Here is a 23,980-nt window from a genome sequence, read left to right as displayed (position 1 = left end):
TTGTCTTTCCCCGCTGCAAGTCCTTCAGTAGTCCATTTCCGTCCAATCAGAGTTCACTCTGCTTTTACAACACGAAAAAGGGGGGAGAACATGAATCCACCCCAACCTAAGTATGCATGGGCATAGCCAAATTCCAGCAAAGTTGATGAAATCTAGGCACACCAAAGTCAATAGGAAATCCAGAAAGTCAAGGCATAGAAAAATCCAAATGAAGGCAATGAAGTCAAGACATGGAAAATCCAAATAAAAACAATGAAATCAAACACGGGAAAATCCAAACGAAGGCAATGGAGTCAAGAGCACACACGAATGACGGAATGCAGATGGTTAGACAACCATCTAGTCCCAGACCCTGAGATAAACAGGTGCTGACCGGCCACTTCATTAGGAGAGGAGAGGTTGCCTCCTTGCAAGTAGCCATACTGACCACTTTGCCCCACTCTGCTCTGCAAGCCCTGGAATCAGGTGGGGCTGGAATTCCTCCTTTTCTCTGCTGCCTTACTGCAGCTGTTCTTCCTCCCTGCCTGTGCAAATGGCTGGTTGCCAGCACTACCAACTGCAGCTGCGCTCCTTCTCCAGACTCCCCAGCCAACTGTTCATCCAGCTGTGCTCCCTCTCAGATTCTCCCAGTGTTTCCTGCACCATTTTGCCTTGTCCCTTTGAGTCCTCCAAGTTCCCCTTTAGTGCTCCCCATAGTCTCGCTCTGATGTTTCTGGAACGGGAATGTCTGAAGGAACCATTACTTTTCTCAGCTGGCTTCTGGCAAGCAAAGTCAATGCGGAAAACCAGATTCACTTAACAACTGCAGTGATTCATTGAACTGTCATGGCAAAACATGTCATAAAATCTAGCATGACTTACTTAACAACTACCTTGCTTAAAAATGGAAATTGTGGTCCCAATTGTGGTCGTAAACTGGATATGTATATGGACATATCCAGTTAGTGTAAGGTAAATTCATCTCGTAGGAAATTCTAATTATCTTCCAGTAATAGGAATTGCTTAGGAACAAATTGTTATATTTCATTCTAATAGCCAAACAGATATAAAATGACAGTATAAAGTGACTGTCAGTCCTTATGCTTAATAGCAGATATTCAGAGTGGAAGATATCTGGGGGGTCAAATTTTACACCCCTCAGACAGGGTACGTAACTTAGGAGTCCTCCTGGATTCACAGCTGACTTTCTACCATCAGCTGTCGGCTGTGACCAGGGGGGCATTTGCCCAGGTTCGCCTGGTCCGCCAGTTACGGCCCTACCTGAACCGGGAGGCTCTCGCAACAGTCACTCGAGCCCTTGTGATCTCTAGGCTGGAATACTGCAATGGGCTCTACATGGGGTTGCCCTTGAAGAGCATCCGGCGACTGCAGTTAGTCCAGAATGCAGCCGCGCGAGTGATAGTGGGCGCACCGCGGTTCGCCCACATTACACCCATCCTCCGCGAGCTGCACTGGCTACCTGTCGGTCTCCGGGTGCGCTTCAGGGTATTGATGACCACCTTTAAAGCACTCCATGGTAGTGGATCTGGATATTTGAGAGACCGCCTTCTGCCGATCACCTCCCTCCGACCGATTAGATCGCACAGGCTGGGCCTCCTCCGAATTCCATCCGCCAGTCAATGTCGACTGGCGACTACACGGAGGAGAGCCTTTTCTGTTGCAGCTCCGACCCTGTGGAACGAGCTCCCCGTTGAGATTCGTACCCTCACCACCATCCAGACCTTCCGCACAGCCCTCAAGACCTGGCTCTCCCAGCAGGCCTGGGGATAGGTTTCCAATTTACCCGCCCGAGTGTTGACTGTTGAATGCATGTTGTGGTTTACCATTTTATTTTGTTCACTATTGTTTGTCTCTCGGTACTGCACCCCCTCCCCTTGTGATTGTAAGCCGCCCTGAGTCCCCTCAGGGAGAAGGGCGGCCTATAAATCTCAATAAAATGCTAAAAAAAAATGCTAAAAAATATCAAATGCTTACAATCAAAGTTGCCATTAAAAGATAAAAGTAAAGATTCCACTTGCACATACGTGCTAGACATTCCTGACTCTAGGGGGCAGTGCTCATCTCCGTTTCAAAGCCGAAGAGCCAGCCCTTTCCGAGGACGTCTCTGTGGTCTTGTGGCCGGCAAGACTAAATGCCAAAGGCACATGGAACACTGATACCTTCCCACCAAAGGCGGTTCCTATTTTTCTACTTGCATTTTTTACGTGCTTTCGAACTGCTAGGTTGGCAGAAGCTGGGACAAGTAAGGGGAGCTCACTCAGTTACACGGCACTAGGGATTCAAACCACCAAACTGCCAACCTTTCTGATCAACAAGTTCAGCATCTTAGCCACTGAGCCACCCTTAAAGTTGCCATTAATTTTGGCCAAATATTGTTCTCCATGTGTTTTTCCCTATACAAAGAAAAACTACATCTGTTAGACTTCTGTCTGTAGTGAAATGTTCACCTGCCCAGAAAGCCAGAACTTCAACACATCACAAACTGTGCTGAACCAAATTAAGTCTAGAGAGATTTATTTAGGAAGGTTAATTCCTTCATTTTTACTCTTAAATTCAGGATTGCGACATTTGTTTGGTACTGAGGATTATGTTAAATATATAAAAAACTTTTTCTGATTTATAATGGGCTTTCAATTAATTTCAGACATCGGCATCCCATTAAATTAATTTTCAAGATGCAGCAGTTAAACATGGCACAATTACTCTGGGAAATCCATGCTAATCACAAACAGGAAACATTTTGACAGAGGTTTCTAAATTGTGATACATTTATATAAATTATAATTTATCTAACTAGGGTTCTGTCTTGTCAATATGGAGAGTAGTTATCTGAGCCAATAATTCACCCCTTAAACAGTTTTCTTCATTTAATTTTCTCTTTAAAATACTGCCATATGATGCCAATTACCTCTACCATAATGAGAGGGGGGAATTTTTGGAGAGAAAAAAAAGTATTTTTGATAAGCTATTATAGCTGACATGCTTCACCAAGTTTAGCACTAGAGGCAAATCACTCGGCAGACTTAGCTATTCTTATCCTCCATCCCTATCATAGTTAATTTGCTTTGTTCTGAGCGAATGCTGGCTGGGGAATTCTGGGAGTTGAAGTCCGGACATCTTCAAGTTGCCAAGGTTGAGAAACACTGCTCTTACATGCTCTGTTCAATTTCTGTTGCTAAGCAGGACAGTTATTAAGAGATTTTGCCATATTTTACGACCTTTCTTGCCATAGTTGTTAAGTGAATCGCCATAGTTGTTAAGTTAGTAACACAGCTGTAAAGTGAACCTGGCTTCCCCATTGATTTTGCTTGTCAGAAGGTCACAAAAAGTGATCACGGGGCACTGAAACCATTATAAATATGAGCCAGTTGCATCTGAATTTTGAACATGTGATCATGGGGATCAGTGATTGTAAATGTGAAAAATGGTCATGTCACTTTTTTCAGTGACGTTGTAACTTTGAATGGTCACTTAATGAAAGGTTGTAGGTCAAGGACTACCTATATGTAATTGAGATAGGGATTCAGACCCACTAATTACTTAGACTTTGGGAACTCTGTACACAGAAAATTCTACCTAGTTAGGATAGTTCTCTTTTTTTTAGTAAGGCTGCCAAAAACTCCACCCAACTTTCTTATTTACCAAAACAACTGGGCTATGGATTCCTCAGTTGGCTGATTTACAAATATTTCTGCCACAGCAGTTGTTTTCCAAGGGTGGCAATCGACATGGAAAAATAAGACAGTGGAAACTTTTTATGCTTTTTACTATATACCGTGGCATTGTTTGCAGCAGGGGTGTCAAACTCAAGGCCCGGGGGTTGGATCCAGCCCGTGGAATGCTAAGATCTGGCCTGCGGGGCCACCCTGGAAATAGTGAGGGACCAGCCGGTGGTGCCTCTGCCAGAAAAAAAACGGGCTCCCGAGCTCTATTTCTAGCTGTGACGGCTGAAAACAAAGCTCGGGAACCTATTTTTGCTGGCAGAGCACTCAGGCTGTCACAGACGCCCCCGAGATGAGTGACATCAAGCAGGCCCCCCTGAGGTCAAACACAACCCTGATACGGCCCTCAATGAAATCGAGTTTGACACCCTTGGTTTACAGTAATGTTTGCAACAGGTATGTACGATACAGGACTTGTATTCAGGCAGGTGTCAAGTTTCCTCCTAAGTCTCCCTCCGAAAATTTCCCTCTATTTCTCCTACTTCCTCTTCCTTTCTCTGAGTCATTTTTCAAGAAGCAATTGGACAACCATTTGTCTGAAATCATATAGGGTTTCCTGCTTGAGCAGGAGGTTGGACTAGAAGACCCCCAAGGTCCTTTCCAACTTTATAATTCTGTTAGTCTCCTTCCTCAGTTTGTGGCTCTGACAGGAGAGAGAATGAAAAGAAACAATGGGCTAGAATTTGCTGCAGTGAGCTCAGCATGGACTGACCTCTTCCAAATACCTTCTGCTTGTCCATTGGGGGAAGAACCTTCTCAGAGTCAGTTACCTAGTCTTTCTCTGAGACCAGAGCTTATCCACCAACATCTACCTCCCTTGGCTCTTTGGGGAAGCCACTGCCTATGGCCAGTCGGGTCCCTCCTCCTTATTCTTGGCATTGGGTGGAGCCTGGGGTGGGCTTCAAAAATTTTAGCAAGGTGTTCTGTGCCTGGTTGCTGGGTGGGTGTGGCCATGTGGGTGTGGCCTAATTGGCCTCCTGCACCATGACAGGGGGGGTTGCCCCACCTGGGCTCTGGAGGCTTTCCTTGAGCCTCTGGGAGGGCAAAAATGGCCTTTCCAGGCTCTGGAGGCATTTTTCGTCCTCCCCGAGGCTCCACACACGCCCTGCACTTACCTACATCCAAAACGGGTCATGTGGGAACTCCTGGGAGGGGCGGTGTGGGCAGCTAGGAGTGGGATTTGAGGGTTCTCTGAACTGCACAGAATCTTAAGTAGAGGTTCTCCTGAACCCCTGCAAATCCCCAGCAGCCCACTCCCATGGGGCTCTCATCTCTTTGGGTCTTCACTTTCCCTAGGGAGGCCACTCCTGCACTTTCTCCTCACAAGGAGCTAACAATTATTGCCCACTTAATTTTTCTCTCCAGACCTTCCCTTTAGCCACTCTGTTCCCTCCACACACAATGTTTCTCTCTCTTCTCTTCTCCTTCTTCCCTCTCTTCTCTTTTCCCAATGTTTAGGATAGAGTAGCAGCATAATAATTGAGGAGGTGGGACCCCTCAGTCTGGACAAATAGGTCTCAACATCTCCCCACAACAGCCCTGAATAGCCCTGGCCAGATCCCTATTCCATTGGAGGTCTCACGCTTGTCAGGCCTGGAAGCCATCTTTTGCATTGGGCCTTCAGGCCTGCCACATTTATTGCTGTGGGAAACTGGCGGGGGGGGGGGAAATTATATGGAGTGGGGTAGATATAGTCAAAATAACATTCCTTTCTCAGAGAGTCAAGGACATCTTGCCCTGCATATGGAGTGGTAGGACTGGGAGGCATCTCCAGTTGGGATGGCGCTTGATTGGACATGTGGGTGCTGGGCAAGGACTTAAACTTTCATGTGGATGGAGAAAACCTGGAAGCTTTCCGATTCGGGTTTTCCCAGATGCACCAATATGACATCTCTAATAAAATGGAACTTTGAAGAATCTCAAGCCTCGGAATCTTCTTTCGTTGGGGGTATTACTTGGAACCCTGACAATGCTACCGGAAGAGTAGCTATGCCACAGCAGTAAAACCCATACGCCACACCCTCACTTTCAATTGTCGCTAGAGCTGCCCCATGGTAGCTTCCGGCTTTTGTATTATTTAACCTTATCTAAGACTTCAGAGAAAAGTATTTTATGAAACCCTGGGGAATGATTAAATAGTAATGTGGTTAATTGTTTATCTATCTTGCTATGGTTTTCAGGCGGCCTGATGAACCTCCACTTGATAGAGGTCACATTCCTTGGCTTGGGCATGCACTGGCATTTGGTAAAGATGCTGCCAAGTTCCTGTCTGAGATGAAAGAGAAGCATGGTGATATTTTCACAGTGAGTATTTATAGGACTTACATTCCCCAGGGTGTCAAAGTTCTCTCCTGCAGGACACAATGTTGATAGGCATTCATTGAATGCTACCTTGAAAATCTTGTAAGCTGCCTGGAGTCCTTATACAGGTAGACCAGGTGATGGGTTCCAAATTTTTTTAGAACCTCTTCTGCAGGGATGGGTTTCTCGCCTCGTTCCAACCGGTTCGGTTGGAACGGGGCCGGTGGCGTCCTCATGCACGCACGCAGTGCACGCATGCGTACTAGCGCCTGTGCGATGCTCCAGCTGATCCTGGAGGATCGCGCAGGCGCTGTATGCGTTCTGCGCATGCGTGGAAGCACAGAACTCGTCAAAACCGGGTAAGAAACGCGGGCGGGCGGGTGGATCCTTCGGCGTTCTCGGAAGTTACTTACTTCTGGGTTCGCCGACCAACCGGTTCGCGGGAACCGCCGCGAACCGCCTGAAACCCACCCCTGCTCTTCTGTAGGTGTGACCTGCTTTGTGGGAGTGGCTTGCCAGCCATGTGACCGGGTGGGAGTCGCTTGCCAGCCATGTGACCAAGTGGGAGTGGCTTGGCAGTCATGTGACTGGGTGGGCATGGTCGACTTGTTAAATGGGGTGAAATTCACTTAACAACGCTCTTGCTTAGCAACCAAAATGTTGGCTCAGAAACTCTGGCATTTGAAGCACACAAGTCTTAAAATTGTCAAGTTACAAGACCCTTGCACCCCTAATCCTTTAGGAAAAAAACACCAGGGGTGTTCAAACTTGACAGCCTTAAGACTTGTGGACTTCAACTCCCAGAATTCCTCCTCTCACTCTTCATCTTGATGATGTGCAGACGGGTGGGGGGAGGAAGCTGGAACCAGTTCTAAATGGCACTGTAGATTTGTGGAACCTTTTCTATAGGTTAGAACTGGCAGGAACCCACCCCTGGGTAGACCTCAACTTATGACCACAGTTGAGGCCAAAGTTTATGTTACGAAGTGAGACATTTGTTAAGTGGGTTTTGCCCCATATTACGACTTTTCTTGCCACATATGTTAAGCGAATCACTACAGTTGTTAAATTAATAACATGGTGGTTCAGTGAATCTCGCTTCCCCCTTGACTTTGCTTATCAGGGAATCACATGACCCCAGGACATTGCAACTGTCATAAATGTGAATCAGTTGTCAAGCATCTAAATGTAAATCACATGACCATGCGGATGCTGCAAAGGTCATAAGTGTGAAAAATGGTCATAAGTCACTTTTTTCAGTGCCATTGTAACTTTGAACGATCACTAAGTGAACTGTTGTAAGTCAAGGACTATCTGTATAAAGGTATAAACCTAATAAATGATTTAAATACATAAAAGTCCAGTGCTTCATGGATGGAGTTTCACACAGCACTCGGATGATGTCACTTTTGAGTTGCAAGCCATTGGATTTTTCCCACTGGAGCTTCCATCTTCTTTTCCACTGAAAATCTGCAAGCAGAAGAAGGCAGCATAGTTGTGTCATTGCTAGTACTGCTCCCATCCATCTAAACGTGTTAAGGAAGTCAAGTGTCATAGCCATTGGCCAGGGAAAGGAATTGTTAGCAAATAGCACTTGCTCACCCTTGTAACTTAAGGAACCAGATGAAACTGATTCAATGCTGTAAAGTTCTCAGACTTTCTGTTCTCCCACAATGTTTTGGTAATAGTCAAGCCCTTTGTGCTGCCATTTCTCTCCGAACACTTAATAATATATCAGTCTTTGGACTGAAGCATCTGCTAGCATTTTATGGGAATCTAATACTGCTCATTTTGCCACCAAATGGTGAAAAGGGAAGATAACACAAAAGATTGACCAAAGGGTAAAAAAAAAAAAGAAGGGCTACATCCTGTCCTGTTACAGTTTAAAAATCATCATCTCTAAAGGGGGACCTGCTGTTCTTAACTGAAAGAGGATGTCTGTTACGAAAGGAAAGTTGCTTTGATTTCAGGTAGTCAAACACTCTTATTTAATGGCAGATGAAAGCAGAAAAGGAAAGTTTTCAAAAAGAAGAGTTCCTTAAATGACCCATTTATTTATGCATTTGCATAATTTCTAGACTTCCTTGCAAAAAAAAAAAAAAAAATTCAGGGCAGTTTATCCAAAATTTAGAATACAATTCCAGTGGAAGAGAATACAGTTTTTCAATCATCTTCCAAAGCTAATGCACAATATAGTCAGCCTATTTCCATATGCAGGTGCTTGCGATGATATCAGAATGATATATAATGTACTGCAAGTCCCTCCCCTTTTAGATTATGTTAAAGAGCAGAATTTGGAGCAGGGGGCATGTTTGGTTTTTTTGCCTTCTTTGCTCTCTTTCTATGGATGCCCATTAGCATTCTTGGGAAAAGAGATCAAAGAATCACACATGTGATTGCCGTGCAACCAAGGAAATGAATACATACAATGATTATAATTAATAATAATTATTATTATTGCATTAATGATAATACAATGAATGGAACACTTGAGCTGGGATTCTTTAGAATATTTAGCATTAGCTACCAGTGTTCCTCAAAATTTGTGACTATTTTAAATAGATAAGGATTCAAATAAAATGGAAGAAAGGAGACCCAATGGAATGTAGTCAGATGATTTTGAATAGATCTCCATCATTTCGTCTTTAACTCTCAGATATGAAACTTCTATTCATTCCTTAAAGCCAGAGCAAAAGCAAAAGCAATTAAAACTGAGGTGGGCAATAATTGAGCCTGCAGGTGTCCCTGAATAATGGCTCTCAGCATTCTTTAGCAGTGGCACCAATTCTAGGAATCAAAGTTAATCCTAAATTAGAACATTATACGGTGTCAAAAATGTTAGTTAAATGTTTTACTAGGAACACAGAAATTGTGCACTTAGTCATATGCAAACATGTAGAAATTTGGAATATTTAAATATTACAATATTTAATTTTGAATTGAATTTCACATGATGGAGTCTTTATGTCTCTTTTCCTCCCTCCCTCTCTCTCTCTTTCTTTTCTTGCTATAGTAATCCCTACTATCCAAGTTTGGGGGAAGTGTCCTTTATTGTTATTTTTATAATTAACTTAAAGTGGTGAACATATAACACTCTTTCCTCCTATTTTGCCCCTACCAACAACCCTATGAGGTGAAGTGAGCTGAGGGAGAATGGCTGGTTCAGAGTCACCCAGCCAGCTTAATTGATACCATTAAGGGACATGACCTATTCACTCAGTTCCAAAATCTCTTGAATTATGAATCAATCATTTGTTCTGATCATTGTTCATACAGCGATTCTAAGGGTCTTCTTTATATGGGAGTTTCAATACTGAGATTCAAGAATAATTAAAAATGTATCCTAGTATAAACATATCCTCTAAAGTTGCCTTCCAGGTTCATCTCCTTTTTAATATAATGTGTTAGATGCTCTGATATGCAAACTCACAGGCACTACAAAGACCAATGCTTGATTCTCAGGACAGTCAAGGCAGTCTATTTAGCATACCTCCCAGATCTTGTTCTAGCTCCACTCTTTAATTTCAGGGGTTCACAAGTTCTCCATCCTTCAAGCAAGGTCTGTTTTTTTTATTGAACAAAATGTTGGATTACGAGTCTATTGAAACATTTCATGCAAGACTTTGGATAAACTGCAGGATCTCAATTCAGTCTTCCGTTTAATAGGAATCATTAGATTCCTACCTGTGTTTCCCCTAAGATAAGACAGAGTCTTATTTTCTTTTGACTTCCAGAATAAGCACTTGGTCTTATTTGGGGGGGGGGGGGGAGATCTTATTTTTGAGGTGCAGGAGGTGGCAAGCATGGTCACCTCATGATTGCTGCTGTGTTGCAATATTTCCGGGCAGGGCTTATTTTGGGGGGAGGGTTTATTTTAGTGCATACACTTAAAAGCCTGATTGGGCTTATTATCTGGGGAAGTCTTATTTTTGGAGAAACAGGATAGGGATTAGAGTGGAAAGCAGTATATGATGAAATGTCTCTTTCTATTTTTCAAAATTCATTGCTTTCTTTACATTGATGTGTTACATTAATTCTACATGACTAAGGATAATTGTTTGTTTAAGGTTCAAGTTGCAGGAAAATTCATAACTGTCTTATTGGATCCGCTTTCCTATGATGTGGTGCTTTGGGAATCATGTGCCAAGCTGGACTTTGGCCAATATGCACGTATTTTGATGAAACGGATGTTTGATGTGACACTCCCGAATTATGATTCAAATGCGGAAAAGACCATGCTAAGACCGTAAGTGTAAATTTTATAGGGTATGTGCTTGCAACTAAGAAAGCCATGGTATGTTCTGTGAACTAAGTATTCTGAACACTCATTCAATTCAGCATATGAGTTAGCATCTTCTTTTAAATATTGAAAAATTGAGAGTCAAGTCTATAATGTGTGTTGGAATACATAAACCCCGCTTTGTCCAGCTTTGTTAATAAAACCTTGATAAGGAATTATACACAGTAAATGAAACCTTCAGTTACATTACATTCCTCCTTCCAGTCAAAGGCATTATAAATCTTGAGATAATAAACTTAAAAAGAACATCACCTTTAAATTCTGATAATAGGTCTGGGCTCTGCTTCAGATTTTATTCAGATAAGGTGTTTCAGAACATGCATGAGCATGAAGATAGCACTTATTTTGGTAGACCCCTTTGGTGATTGGGGTACCATCTTGCGATGTTATCATGTTATCTTGTTATCTCACATTGGTTTGTGACCAGCAAGGAAATGGATAAGTGCTGACTAGGTTCTCATTTACCACTTACCTTTTGTACCCCTGCCCATTTTCACTGTTGTGAAGAATGGGTGTAGAGGTAACCACCAGGTCTCACAGATTGTTATTGCCTCTTCATGAGAGGATTCCCTAGCAGTCTTGAAGGAAGCTTTGATGTATCCCCATCCCCACTCCTCCTTCCAGGAGCCCTGACACCCATCTAAAGAGACCAACCATGGATCCAAAATTGTAGATTAAATGGATCATTTGGATCCTTTTCACTCTATATTGTATTGTGGTTTGTCCTAATTCTCTGGCTCTTTAACATTAAATCATGGGTGTCAAACTCATTTGCATTATGTGATGTTTTGTGACATTTGTTTACCTTTGAGGAGCTGGGGTGGGCAGGTGACATATCTGGCTTGTAGGCCACCAGTTTGACACCCTTGATTGAAATGAACTTCTTGGTGAGTTCTGTTGCGGTCCACAAGCAGCCCACGGAGCTGGCAGCAGATTTGGATAGTGAGGAGGTTGGGGAGGAACATATCCTGGAGTCTGGGGAAGGCTCTGATGAGGGCTCTGTATCAGAGGCAGAGAGGGAGCCAGAGTCATATTCAAGTTATCAGCTGCCTTCAGAATCAGATATTAGTGAGGCAGACAAACAGCTGGAGCCTGTTCCACATGCACAGAGTTGCCAGACAACGGGAACAGCTAAAGAACAGAGGTCGACTTGGGAGAAAGGCCACAGGTGAACGATGAATGGTCCCTCCCATTCATCCCCCGAGCGAAAGGGGAGTGGAATTTGCAGGAGACAATTAGTTTGCTTAATTTGGTTCGTGACTCTCCGAGACTCCTTGCCAAGTTTTGCAGATATCGGCCTGTCAGCTTTGCAAACCAGATAAGGTCTGTGACTGTAAATCCCCCCTTGAAAGACTTTGTTGGATGCTAATGAGCAGAATTCACAGTAAAATAATGAAAGGGTTTTTGTCGGGGCAAGGAGTTTGCTTCATGCTCTCAGTAAGCCTTGGTCCAAACAAGTTCATTCTATAGCTCAGAGTGAGATAACATCAGGAGTTGTTTGATTGCGCCGGATAATAAAAAAGAAACAAACTAATAAATCAGATCCAGAGAGAACAAGCCTGTTTCAAAAGCTGTTTTACAACTAATCATAAAGGCAACTAACAGCGTGTCTTTCTGTTAGGTAGGGGCTGCTGACTTTGAATTGCCAATAGAAAGGAGAGGGCTGGAACTGGGAAAGAGTGCTGGGCTAAGGTTACTCTGTGACTGCATGGCAGAGCTGAAATATGAAGCAGGGATTTCCTCACGAGAAAAGCACTTACTACTATAGTTTATTTATATGGGTGAAAAAGACTTTATGACATCTGGCCCCTTCTGATAATAGTTTGTAAGAGTTTTCTTAATGTAGGATCCTTGGTGTTCTCTGAGCTTGCATGTTTTCTTGCAGATGTTTCATTACCAAACTAGGTAACATCATCAGTGCTAGTAAGGAGAGGTTTGCTCAAACTCCCCTCCATACTAACAAAACCTTGATGATAGCTGATGATGTCACCTAGTAATGGATTACATTTTTCATTTCAAAGCTTTCAGTATCCGGCTAATTCATTAAGGGAAACAGAATATTAATGATTTTGTGGATAGGTGGTAGATCTCTCTTATTTGCTTATAATAATTTGCTTATAATAATTTGCTTATTTACATGAGAATGCTGGATAAACATGATCATGAATCCTGGATATAATTATATATCCATATAAATAATTTATGTAATCTAAATATATTAATATCCATTAATAGACCATTTAATCCTGAGCTACAAATATTATTTTCTATTTGTTTTCTGATTGGAAGGATTTCAGTATTGTGGGGTCACTAAGGATGTTAGATTGGAAGTCCAGATGAATTAATGTCAGGGAGCACGGCTTTCCCATGCCTGTTCCTTTTGAAAGCTTGAGGAAGTTTCCTGCTCCCTGAATATGCCAAAATAACCACTATACCTGGTCCCTTGGGATATTACGGGAGAAACACAGGGAGCAGCTGGCGTATTTTTGATTCATTAATCCAAGATAGTATCACCAAAATGTCATGAAGCAATGAACTCTCAATGGCCCTGCCTCTCCTCATTTCGCAATCTGACTTTCTCCATTGAGCAGCTGTGATGATGGAATGAAATTCAATCCAAGGATTTCTCTAGAACTATTATTTCAAGAATGGCACTGAGACCATCTTACGTCAACATGATTTTGTTCCCATTCATGGCATGCTCCTGTAGAAGCAACACAGAATGCTATGCAGTGTTTCGTCCAGAACTAGTATCAGCACCTGGCAATTGGACCTCCAGCGCTTGGGAAAAACTTCAAGTAACACCTGCAGATTAGTATAAATGTAACCATGTTGTGCCATCGTGTTCATCGGTTATTCTTTTTTTGTCGTATAATTTTTATTTTCAGACAAACACAAACACACAATACATATAACATAAAAGCCTCTTCAATTACACACAGTGTGTCGATTGGTTACAAAGTGTTTCTGTGTCATTTCCATAGTCCTCACTTGAATTTTATCAAAATTCACATATTGACAATCAAGATATCTTTGTATACATTGTTATTATGCTTCCTCCTATTCTAAGTCATTCAATCATTTTAGCATTGATAACATTCTCTAATAGTTTCCAATTCCATGTTTCCCTCCCCCCCATTATTAGTATCATCAATCTAATATACATGCATACAAATTGTTATACTTATTAAGCATCCATTAAGCCCAGCTATTATTACATCTATGTGATCTTTTGGGCTAAATAGAAACATGTTTCTATTAAGAAATGCACTGAATTGAATTTATTCAACAAATCTGGAAACTAAAAGCTAGGAAAACATTGAATTGTGATTACTTCATTCTTTTCATTCTTGGTCAAAAAAGCAGTTGGCAACCTTATAAAAACAATGATGTTGGTTTCACCCATACTTGTAAAACTATTTCTTCTCCTTCTTTGTGGATTGTTATATATTTCAAGGACGATAGTTGTATATGAACAGATTGCTTGAAAAAAGCGAGATTTTGAAAAAAGCCGTTTTTGCCCTGCTGGAAGCTCAGGGAAACTTCTGGAGGTTCCAGAGGGCAGAAAATGAGCTTACTGGAAGTTCCAGAAGTCCAAAAACGAACCTGTTTCTGGCCTCCAGAGGGCCTGTGGAGCCGGGAAGGCCATTTTTGCCCTCCCAGAGGCTCGGGGAAAGCCTCCAGAGCCCGGGGAGGGCAAAAACACACCTCTCCCACCATAGTGCAGGAAGCTGAGTAGGCCACACCCACCATGGCCATGTCCACACAGCAATCGGGCAGAGAACTGGTTGCTAAAAAATTTTGAATCCCACTGCTGGATTGCACCGAAATCTTTAATCATTTCTCCATAAGGCATGAATGTTCTCTTTCATAGCAAGGTTTTTGTTGAGTCAGTTATCAAAACTTCATAGTGACTTCTGGCTAAGTTGCCAAGTTTTTAAGGTTTATTGAAGAACCCTGTTTGGAGAATTCAAGTGGGAAGCAGAAAGGAGTTTCACAAAGTATTCCTGTGTGTTTCCTTCTACAGCACTCTAAATGACAAAAATCTTCACAGCCTGACTAAGGCCATGTGCCTTAACTTACAAACCATTTTGCTTCCTGGACCTGATGGAGCCAGTGGGCAGTGGAAAGAGGAAGGACTGTTTCATCTCTCCTACAGCACTTTGTTCAGGTGGGTGTAAAGTTTCTAAGTCCTTTAAAAAAAATTAGGGATCCTTGGTACTCTGACCTTGGTTGTTTTCTTGCAGACGTAAACTAGGTAACGTCATCAGTGCTCTAATGCAGCAATGATGCTGTTTCCTATGCAGCACTGATGAGGTTTGAGTAATGAAACATCTGCAAGAAAACAGCCAAGCTTAGAAAGCACCACGAACCCCTCATTTCAACCCTGAGCTACAAACATCCTTCTTTATAATATTTTTTAATTAAGTTTCATTATAAGATAAAAAATGCAAAAGAACAAAAGTTAAAAAAGTAGAAAAAAGAAAGAAAAGTGGATTATGGGGAGACTCAGTGCTGCCACTTGTGTGCTTGACCCATGTCCCTCTTGGTAAGTCTCGGCTTCCCGGGAGGTGACCCGAGGCTGGCTCCAGGCGATTACCAATGCTTTGTTGAGAGAGTGGTTCTTTCCCACCGCCTTGAAGGAGGCAGTGGTGAGGCCCCTCCTTAAGAAACCTTCCCTGGACACAGCTTCTTTAGCCAACTATTGTCCGGTCTCCAACCTTCGCTTTGTAGCGAAGGTTGTTGAGAGTGCGGTAGAACGTCAGCTTCCCCAGTTCCTGGATGAAGCTGTCTACCTGGATTCATTTCAGTTGGGTTTCAGGCCCGGATACAGCACGGAGATGGCATTGGTCACGTTGGTCGATGATCTCTGGCTGCTCCTTTGTCCTGCTCCTATTAGACTTCTCAGCAGCTTTCGATACCATCGACCATGGTATCCTACTGCGATGACTCGAGGGGTTGGGAATGGGGGGCACCGTTTTACAGTGGTTCTCCTCCTACCTGTCGGATCGGTCACAGTTTGTGTTGACTGGAGAGCAGGGATCGACCCCAAAGCGCGTCACTTGTGGGGTGCCCCAGTGGTCGGTTCTCTCACCCCTCCTGTTCAACATATATATGAAACCACTGGGTGAGATCATCCGTGGTTTGGGGGTACGGTATCATCAATATGCTGATGATACCCAACTTTTCATCTGTACCCCAAACCACCCAAACAATGCTCTCGACGTGATGTCCCGATGCCTGAAGGCTGTGCGGATCTGGAGGGGAGGAACAGGCTCAAGCTCAATCCCTCCAAGACTGAGTGGCTGTGGTTTCCGTCATTCCGATTTGTGCATCTTGTTCCATCTTTGATCATAGGGGAAGAAATTTTAGCCCCCTCAGGAGGGGGGGGCGCAATCTGGGTGTCCTTCTGAATACGCGGCTTAGTTTAGAAGACTACCTGAAGGCCGTGACTAAGGGGGCCTTTTACCAGGTTGTCCTGGTACATCAGTTGCGCCCCTTCCTGGATCGGGATGCTCTGTGCACAGTCACTCATGCCCTCGTCCTTTCTCACCTGGACTACTGTAACGCTCTCTACATGGGGCTGCCCTTGAAGAGCACCCAGAGGCTTCAGCTGGTCCAGAATGCGGCTGCGTGGGTTATCATGGGGGCACCTAGGTGCTACCATGTTACACCCCTTTTAGGCGGCCTGCACTGGTTGCCGGTTGTCTTCCGGGTGTGCTTCAATGTACTAATTATGACCTTTAAAGCGCTCCATGACTTAGGCCCAGGATACCTGCGAGACCACCTACTGCCACCGGTAGCCTCCCACCATCCAGTGCGATCCCACAGAGTTGGCCTCCTCAGGGTGCCGTCAGTCAGACAGTATCAGCTAGCAACCCCCAGGAGGAGAGCCTTCTCTGTGGGAGCGCCTTCCCTCTGGAATGAGCTGCCTCTGGAGCTTTGTATAATCCCTGACCTCTGGTCCTTCCGATGCGCCCTAAAAAGTTGGCTTTTCCAGCAAGCCAGCCTGGCCTGAACAAAACAAAATAAATTATTGATCATTGTTAATTTTAATTTGAATTTTTTTAAAAAATGTTGTTAATTCTAATTGGGTTTGTTTGGGATATTCTATTTAATTTTTTTTAACTTTTGTATTATGTGTTTCTTTTAATGTTGTATCCCACCCTGAGTCCTTGGGAGAAGGGTGGCATATAAATCTAATAAACCTAAACCTAAACTGTGGTGGCGTAGTGGTTAGAGTGCAGTACTGCAGGCTACTTCTGCTGACTGCCGATTACCAGCAATTTGGCACTTCAAATCTCACCAGGTTCAAAAGTTGACTCAGCCTTCCATCCTTCCGAGGTGGGTAAAATGAGGACCCAGATTGTTGGGGGCAATAGGCTGGCTATGTAAACTGCTTAGAGAGGGCTGTAAAAGCACTGTAGAAGCGGTATATAAGTCTTTAGTGCTATTGCTATTGCTAACAACTGTGGCAAGAAAGTTCATAAAATGGGGCAAAATTCACTTGACGACTTAAGTTTAGCAACAGAAATGTTGGGTTCAATTGTGGTCGTAAGTCGAGGACTACCTGTTCCTGTTCTCCTCTCTGCGTTAAACAACAGAGTAGTGCCAGAAGAAAAGGAAATGTGGCCCAGCTCCCACTTGCTTTGCTTGCTGTCTCAATGTCTGTACAGGATCAAAGTATAAAAACAAAGAAACTAACAAAAGCAGAACAAGGTAAGTAGTTCCAATGAGCTTATTTGGGTCTCCTGGTATCTGGAAAGGGTTCTGCACCTTTTCATTAAACAAAGAAATGGAAGCCGAATTCTCTTTCTTATATTCAAGATTTCAGCGATCTCCTCTCGCACAATGGAGCTACCAAGCTGCAGAATGTTGATAAAAATGTTTATTGAATGGCTGCATATGAATGAACTTTCTGCAACATGCCCAGGAAATGTCACGAAAAAGCAACATACAAATTTCAACTGAACATTTTAGGCACGTAGGAGATCAAAGAACAGCCATGACCACATTTCAGAATGTAGGATCCAGTTTCCATACACAATCCAATTTCTTGTCCAAAAATGTACTGTAGAGTTCATTGTACATTACTAAGACAAGTTCATTGTAAACTACTAATTTATGACTTTTAGAATGAGAGGAAATTATTCTTCTCTTTCTGATTAATTTCCTAAATGTCTTCCAAGTACTGCGGTCTTGTATATAAGGACTAGAAGGGAGCATGGAGATCATCTAGTCCAGTATAGAAATTCATTATTACACTATGTCTCACAGTTGGCCTCTGGCCAATCTTTAAGATCTCCAGCTAAGGAGCGTCCATTATCTCCTGAGACTTTCTGTTCCACTGTTGAACATTTTTTATGATTAGGAAAATGCTTTCCAGTTGAGACCCAATTCTCTGCAATTTAAATCTATTATTCTTATCCTCTTTTCTGAACATTTCTGCCTGGCATCCTTTGAGACCCTTGAAAATTACTATTGTGTCTTCCTGAAGACATCTAAATAGATCCAAGATCATTCCACGTTTCTGGGTATCTTATCATATTGTTTGTTTTTCTATGGGCATGCTGTGGCACATTAACATAGATCGCTTTTGTTGTTTTAATGTTTTATGTTTTAACTGATGCTTTATAGTTTTTAAAGTTATCCTCTGGTAAAGTTACCCTGTGATAAGATCAGGGGTGGGTTACTCTGGGTTTGCCCAGGTTCAGATGATCCTCTAGCAAAGATTCTGTGCAGTTCGGTGAACCCCTAAATCCCACTCCTGCCTGACCCCAACCCACTCCCTCCCTTCCCAGGAGTCATCACGCAGCCCAATCCCACTCCTGGCTGGGACACCCTACGAATGAAGGCGAACATAGGTGTCCCAGGATAATGTTGCAGGATCTGATCTAGGTTGGTCACCAGGACCACAGGTTTCGTCTTCCGACGAAGACTCTTTCAGAGTCTTGCTGGAGTCCATCTTCAGGGCTTAGAGAGAAGTTCCCTGAAAATGGGCTCCAGCACGAGTGTGAAAGCTCGGAAGATAAAACCTCTGGTCCCAACGGCTGACCTAGATTAAACTCCACAGAAACCCTACTTCTCTGCTTAGAAACCCTACCTCTAACTTCTTCCCTTTACCTCTAACCGCCCAATCTTTTTGACACTGATTTTGTGCAAGATAATTTTTCCATGGACCAAGAGAGGGGAGGAGCACAGAACCTACCATATTTTTCGGAGTATAAGACACACCAGAGTATAAGACGCAGCAAGGTTTTGAAGAGGAAATTTTTTTAAAAAAAGTTTTTGCACTCTGAATCTCCCAAAAACGGTCCTGTTTCCCCCCCCCAAAAAAGGGCATGAATAGCCCTTAGGAGGCTTGTAGAGTGCTCCTGGGGGTGGGGGCCCCCAAACGAGCAAAAAACAGCCCATTTTTCATGAAAATGGGCTTGTTTTTTGTCAAAAAAGGGGCATGGATGTTGAGGACTCGGAAAGTCCTCGACTTACGACCTGGTGGCTAGCAACAAGCCAGGCGGCGCCCTGATTGGCTAGGGCGCGGCGTTGCTTGTTGCTAGCCGCTAGGGGCCCGCTCATTGGCTATCCCTGCTTGACAGCTCCATTTAAATAGCTGTCAAGCAGGGAAGGTGGGGATCGCCTGTAAATAGTTACCGTGAATAAACTGCTTGTTCTGACAGTCCTGGCTCCAGTCTCGTCCTTCCCTCGATCCTCAAAAATGGATAGCCTTTAGGAAGCTTATAGAATGCTGCTGGGGGCTGGAGGGCCAAAAAATGGGCTGTTTTTCGTTCTTTTCTGCGCTCCCCACCCCACCCAGGAGCTCTCTGAAAGCCTTCTAAAAGCTACGCACTGCCATTTTGGTGAAGGGGCGGTGATTTAGGAGGCAAAAATGCTGTATTCTGTATAAGACACACTCAGATTTTCAGCCTCTTTTTTGAGGGAAAAAAGTGCGTCTTATACTCTTAAAAATATGGTACATCCAGTGCATGCACAGATTCGCATGCATACTGCTCACTTCCAGCTGTGCTGGCCGGTTCCTAACATGCTACGGAGTAGTACCAGTTAGCAGCTCAGGGATTGGGTGCCCCTGCTGTAGTTTCAAGGAGCTGTACTCGAATGGAGAGAGAGGAAAGGGAGACTTTCACTTAGTTGATAGGGTGGCTGGTTACATTTTCAACAGAGGAGTTTGTTTAGCATTGTGTTGTAATCCCAACACATCTGAAAGATGCAAAGACCAGAGAAGCAAAGAATAGAGGATGAAACATTTATAATAGAGGGCAGGGGTGGGAATATCTTCTCTATACAAAACAAATGGTACAAAATGTTAGGGATTTACTTTATCTATTCCTAGGAACTGTGATATTTACAATGTATTGTATAATGGCATTTTAAAATAATTGTTTTAATCCCTTCCCTTCCTAACCCTGCAGAGCTGGATTCTTGACATTGTACGGAAATGAAAGCAAGAATTATGAAGATGTTAACTGTCAAGCTAAAGATCGAGCTCATTCGATGGAAGTTTATAATGTATATTATAAATTAGACCGATTTTTGATGAAAGCTGCCCGGTCAACTTTAAGTGTAGGTGAGTGTAAAGAAATATCACTTTTAAAATGTCAATGCTTTGAACCCTAGACTAAGGTGAATTCGATTCTTAGAATCGAAACCAGAACTACACTACATATCTGCACTGTGCTTGCACTATAATATTAATTAAATGTAATATTTGGTTTTTAGAGTGGTATGTGCAGCAAAAAATATTAATAGCTAATTATGAGCAAGTGCTGATTAATAATTAGAGAATTGGAAACCAAGAGACTGTGAGTTCTAGTCCCATTTTAAGCTTAAAATGGTAACCAAGGGCTAATCATTCTCTCTCAATAGAAGCCATCTCCCAGGGTTAAGTTATTCATAAAAATAATAAAGGTAGGATTAAAAAAAAACTTTTTAAAATAATGTGTCAATAGATTGACAGAATGTTCATAGTTCACTTCAGAAGATGTATCTGATCTAGATAATTGTAGTCTCCCAAAACATATGAAATATGGAAATATATGTAATGGAAAGTTAAGTGATGTGATCATTTTGAGATCTATTTCAAAGGATAAAGATGAGGTTTTTTGCTACAGATTATTGATTTTTCGGTGGGACACACTGCCTTTGGAAGAACATGGTGGTAATCTATTCAAACCTCACTCCAAGGATGGGATGGGATGGATGGATGGATGGATGGATAGATGGATGGACAAACAGACAGACAGACAGATAGTATAGAGCTTCCATGTTTAAATTCAATATAAATGTTTATATTTACACTATAACTAGTATTTTAATAGGAATACCGTAACTGCTACTTCTCTAGTAAAGAGATTTTCCCAGGAACAAAACAAGCAAAAAAAAAAAAAAAAAAAACCTATAAAACTGCTGAGTAAATGTGATTAATTAATGTAAAAAATGCAACCTCATAAAAGAGGTAATGTTAGTAATCTTATTATTGTTAGTGATGCTTTTTCTTCCTGAAAGAGTAGTAAACAACTACATCGTTAAAATGCCACTATTGGGAAAAGGGAATTTACGAGGAAATTGACAAACAGTAGATGGCGCCATTGTGCAACTTTTTAGATCCTTTTCATTCCAGGCAGTTCAAATGGATGGGTCCATCCAGCTTTCCTCCTCTTGCAGGATGAGATAATAGGATAATTTTATAACGATTCTGTCAGTGTTTTCAGTCCAAGCTTACAAAATAAGCAGAACTCTCTTTCTTGCCAGTGTAGAAGTGTTTCAAATTTAAAAAAAAATACTCATAAGTAGGATATTATGCTTTTCAAATCGTGATGTACTCTTTTGCCATCAACTTGAGCTCTCTTGCATCTATCATCACGTTGTGATAAAATAAACACCTTAAAATGATTGCTGTCATTGACAGCTGCAGAAATGACTCAAACGTATTAGGGCCTGCCACCATTTCTCCTGCATGGGGGATAATTTGCAGGTCCTCCGATCTGCACAGCTCTGAGCCTGCACCCATAGTTGGCTAAGACCTACCTGCGATTTGTTTCACCCTTAAAACTGAAAAATACCTAATGAGAACTAGAACATAAGCCACAGAATAAATAGGGTGGGGAGGGACCTTGGAGGTCTAGTCTAGTCTTCTAGTTAGTACATATACCTTGTTCGTTAACAGAGTGCATACTGTTTGAAAAGCAGTATAATTCAGGCTGGACTCCTATACCTCTAATTTCTGAGAAGTTGAAATTACTTCTGATATGCCTCAACGAGAGCCAGATTGATGAAGCATCAGGCTAGAAACTAAAAGATGGGAAATTCTAGTCCTGCTTTAGGCACAAAACCAACTAGCAGCCCCTCTGTCTCAGCTCTAGCAAGCAAGCAATGGCAAATCTTGCCAAGAAAACTGAAGGGGTGTGTGTGTGTGTGTGAGTGTGTGTGTGTGTGTGTGTGTCCCCTACCCACCCTCCCTCTCTCTCTTTCTCCCTCTCCCTCCCTCTTTCTCTCTCTCTCCCCTCTCTCTCTCTCCCACCCACCCACCCACCCACATACACCCCCACATACACAAAGGGGGTCGGGAGAGGGAAGAGAAGGGAAAGGGGAAAAAATGAAATCCATAGATTGTATTATTTAGGGGAGATAGATAATGTATAGTGAAATCATGCATAAATGCCTATCAATTATTACAGCACCTTCTCAAGCAAATACAGAAAACATCTGGCCCAAATAATTGCACTTTCCATAGCAATTTACCTGGGGAGTACAACTTATAGTGAGTGAAGAAATAAACTTGTGTATGCACCAATTCTGTTAATGAATGCATGTAAGAGACTCTGTAGATGCGCTATACCTCCTACCTGTGGTCCCAGGTTGATAAGCAACAACACCTACCTCACTAATCACATACAGCTTACCTCCCTTTTCTCTCTTTCTTCCTCTGAGTTCTTGATCCCTGATTTAATCATAGAAAAGTCCTTTTCAGCCTGATTCCTACTAGATGTAAAGGGTGTGCAAGTAATGAAGGTATACAAGACCCGAAAATAAATACATCCTGAGTGATATGAGCTAAAAACTCGGATAATGTTTGGCTTTCAGGATCAAATTCTTGCTCACCCATGAAATTCATGTGGTAGCATAAAAGCTACTTTCATTTATTTATTATTCCTCTTCAGTAAGGGCCCGAAAGGCCCCTGCCAGGAGAGAGACATACAGAGAGAGAGAGAGAGATTATAAATTTATTTTCATAAAATCAAACATACATACATACATACATACATACATACATACACACACATACATACATGCATAACATACATACATACATACATACATACATACATACATACATACATACATACATACATACGGCTGTGTGTGTATGTTCCAGCATAACTCTGGAATGCCTCGAACAATTTCAACCAAATTTGGTGCACAGATGACTTACTCTCTGGAGAAAAATACTATGGGGGTAAGACACCCCTAACACCCCTGGGGAGGGGTTTCTGTTAAGATTCAGCCTGTTGTGCCTTTAAATGTCTTCTACCACACTGCTGTAAAATGGCTTCTACTATACAGCGCAGGGGAGTTGCCATGGTTAAGGCTTCAAAGTACTCCGCAAGGGGGAAAATCCAACATTAGAAATTACATTTGATCCAGACATTTCCTCCCCTATATATAAATACCCGGGCAATGCTGGTTATTGGCTAGTATGTAATAAAAATGGAGAATGCCTCTACTTTATGTGGTTGTTTTCAGGATAAAATAAGATAGACCTTCTGATTTTATTGAGGAAGGCCCCAATAGTAACCACCTATCATCCATATTTCTATCTCTGGTACGATAGTGGAAAAACGGACATTTTACAACACCAGGAAGGATCTCTGGAACTTTTTTTCTATGGAAAGACTGAACAGCAGAGAGAACCAAAGTGTTTGGTTGAAGACCTATAAGGAGCACTTGGTAGACCTTGGTGTGAATGAAGACATGCAAACTAGAGCCATGGTGCTGCAACTCTGGAGTACTCAGGTAAACATGCAATTTTACTTTCTGTATTTCATCCTCTTTATGGTTTCTCGGTTTCCAGTTCCATCCTCTTACACGGACTACTTATACGCAAAGGATAGAGTTAGAAAAACATACCTGTGGCCCAGAATCAGAGGTGAGTTCCTGCCAGTTCGGACCGGTTCAGCCGAGTAGGTAGTAACTCGGCCAGCGACTCCTGAACTGGTTTTATCGGCGGTGCTGTAGGTGCCGCCATCTTGTTTTTTGCTTCTGCGCATTCACATCAAGCACGCGCAAGGGCGAAGCGCATCCCTGAGCAAACTGGCAGTAACAGAAGCCGGAACCCACCCCTGCTCAGAATCAATTGAAGAAATAAACGCTGAGTGTTAATATCAGTCTTGCATCATGGACCACTTGTTTCTTATTGACATTAATGGCAGGACATAATGTCTATGGAGTTTCTCAATCATCCAGGTGATGGTTGTCTCGAAGGTGCTTTTTCAAAAGGCAACTGGACTTTTCTTGTTTTTTTTTCCTTGAAAAAGTTTCATTCATCATCTAAGAAGCTTCTTCAAACTGGATGAGAAACATTTTCAAGGGAGGAAAAAATATAGAAAAGTCTAGTTGCCTTTTGAAAAAAAAACACCTTTTT

At 42.5% G+C, this 23,980-nt stretch overlaps 1 protein-coding gene across 1 annotated transcript in view; it reads left to right on the top strand.

Moving 5' to 3' along the window:
- The window catches only part of PTGIS (prostaglandin I2 synthase), a 51,274-nt gene that overhangs the window by 10,420 nt on the left and 16,874 nt on the right, over positions 1-23,980 (top strand). Inside the window, exons 2-6 of the mRNA XM_087720454.1 lie at positions 5,903-6,026; positions 10,091-10,269; positions 14,351-14,494; positions 19,752-19,906; positions 23,171-23,352. Of these exons, the coding sequence (XP_087576580.1) occupies positions 5,903-6,026; positions 10,091-10,269; positions 14,351-14,494; positions 19,752-19,906; positions 23,171-23,352 (784 nt within the window). The remainder of the gene's footprint in view (positions 1-5,902; positions 6,027-10,090; positions 10,270-14,350; positions 14,495-19,751; positions 19,907-23,170; positions 23,353-23,980) is intronic.

This window comes from Thamnophis sirtalis, unplaced genomic scaffold (assembly GCF_051295495.1).
Source record: "Thamnophis sirtalis isolate CommonGarterSnake01/CBP01778 unplaced genomic scaffold, rThaSir2_p1.2 scaffold_7, whole genome shotgun sequence".
Taxonomy (NCBI): domain Eukaryota; kingdom Metazoa; phylum Chordata; class Lepidosauria; order Squamata; family Natricidae; genus Thamnophis; species Thamnophis sirtalis.
The sequence above is the reverse complement of the archived record's forward strand: the minus strand, read 5'-3'. Positions and strand labels throughout refer to the sequence as shown.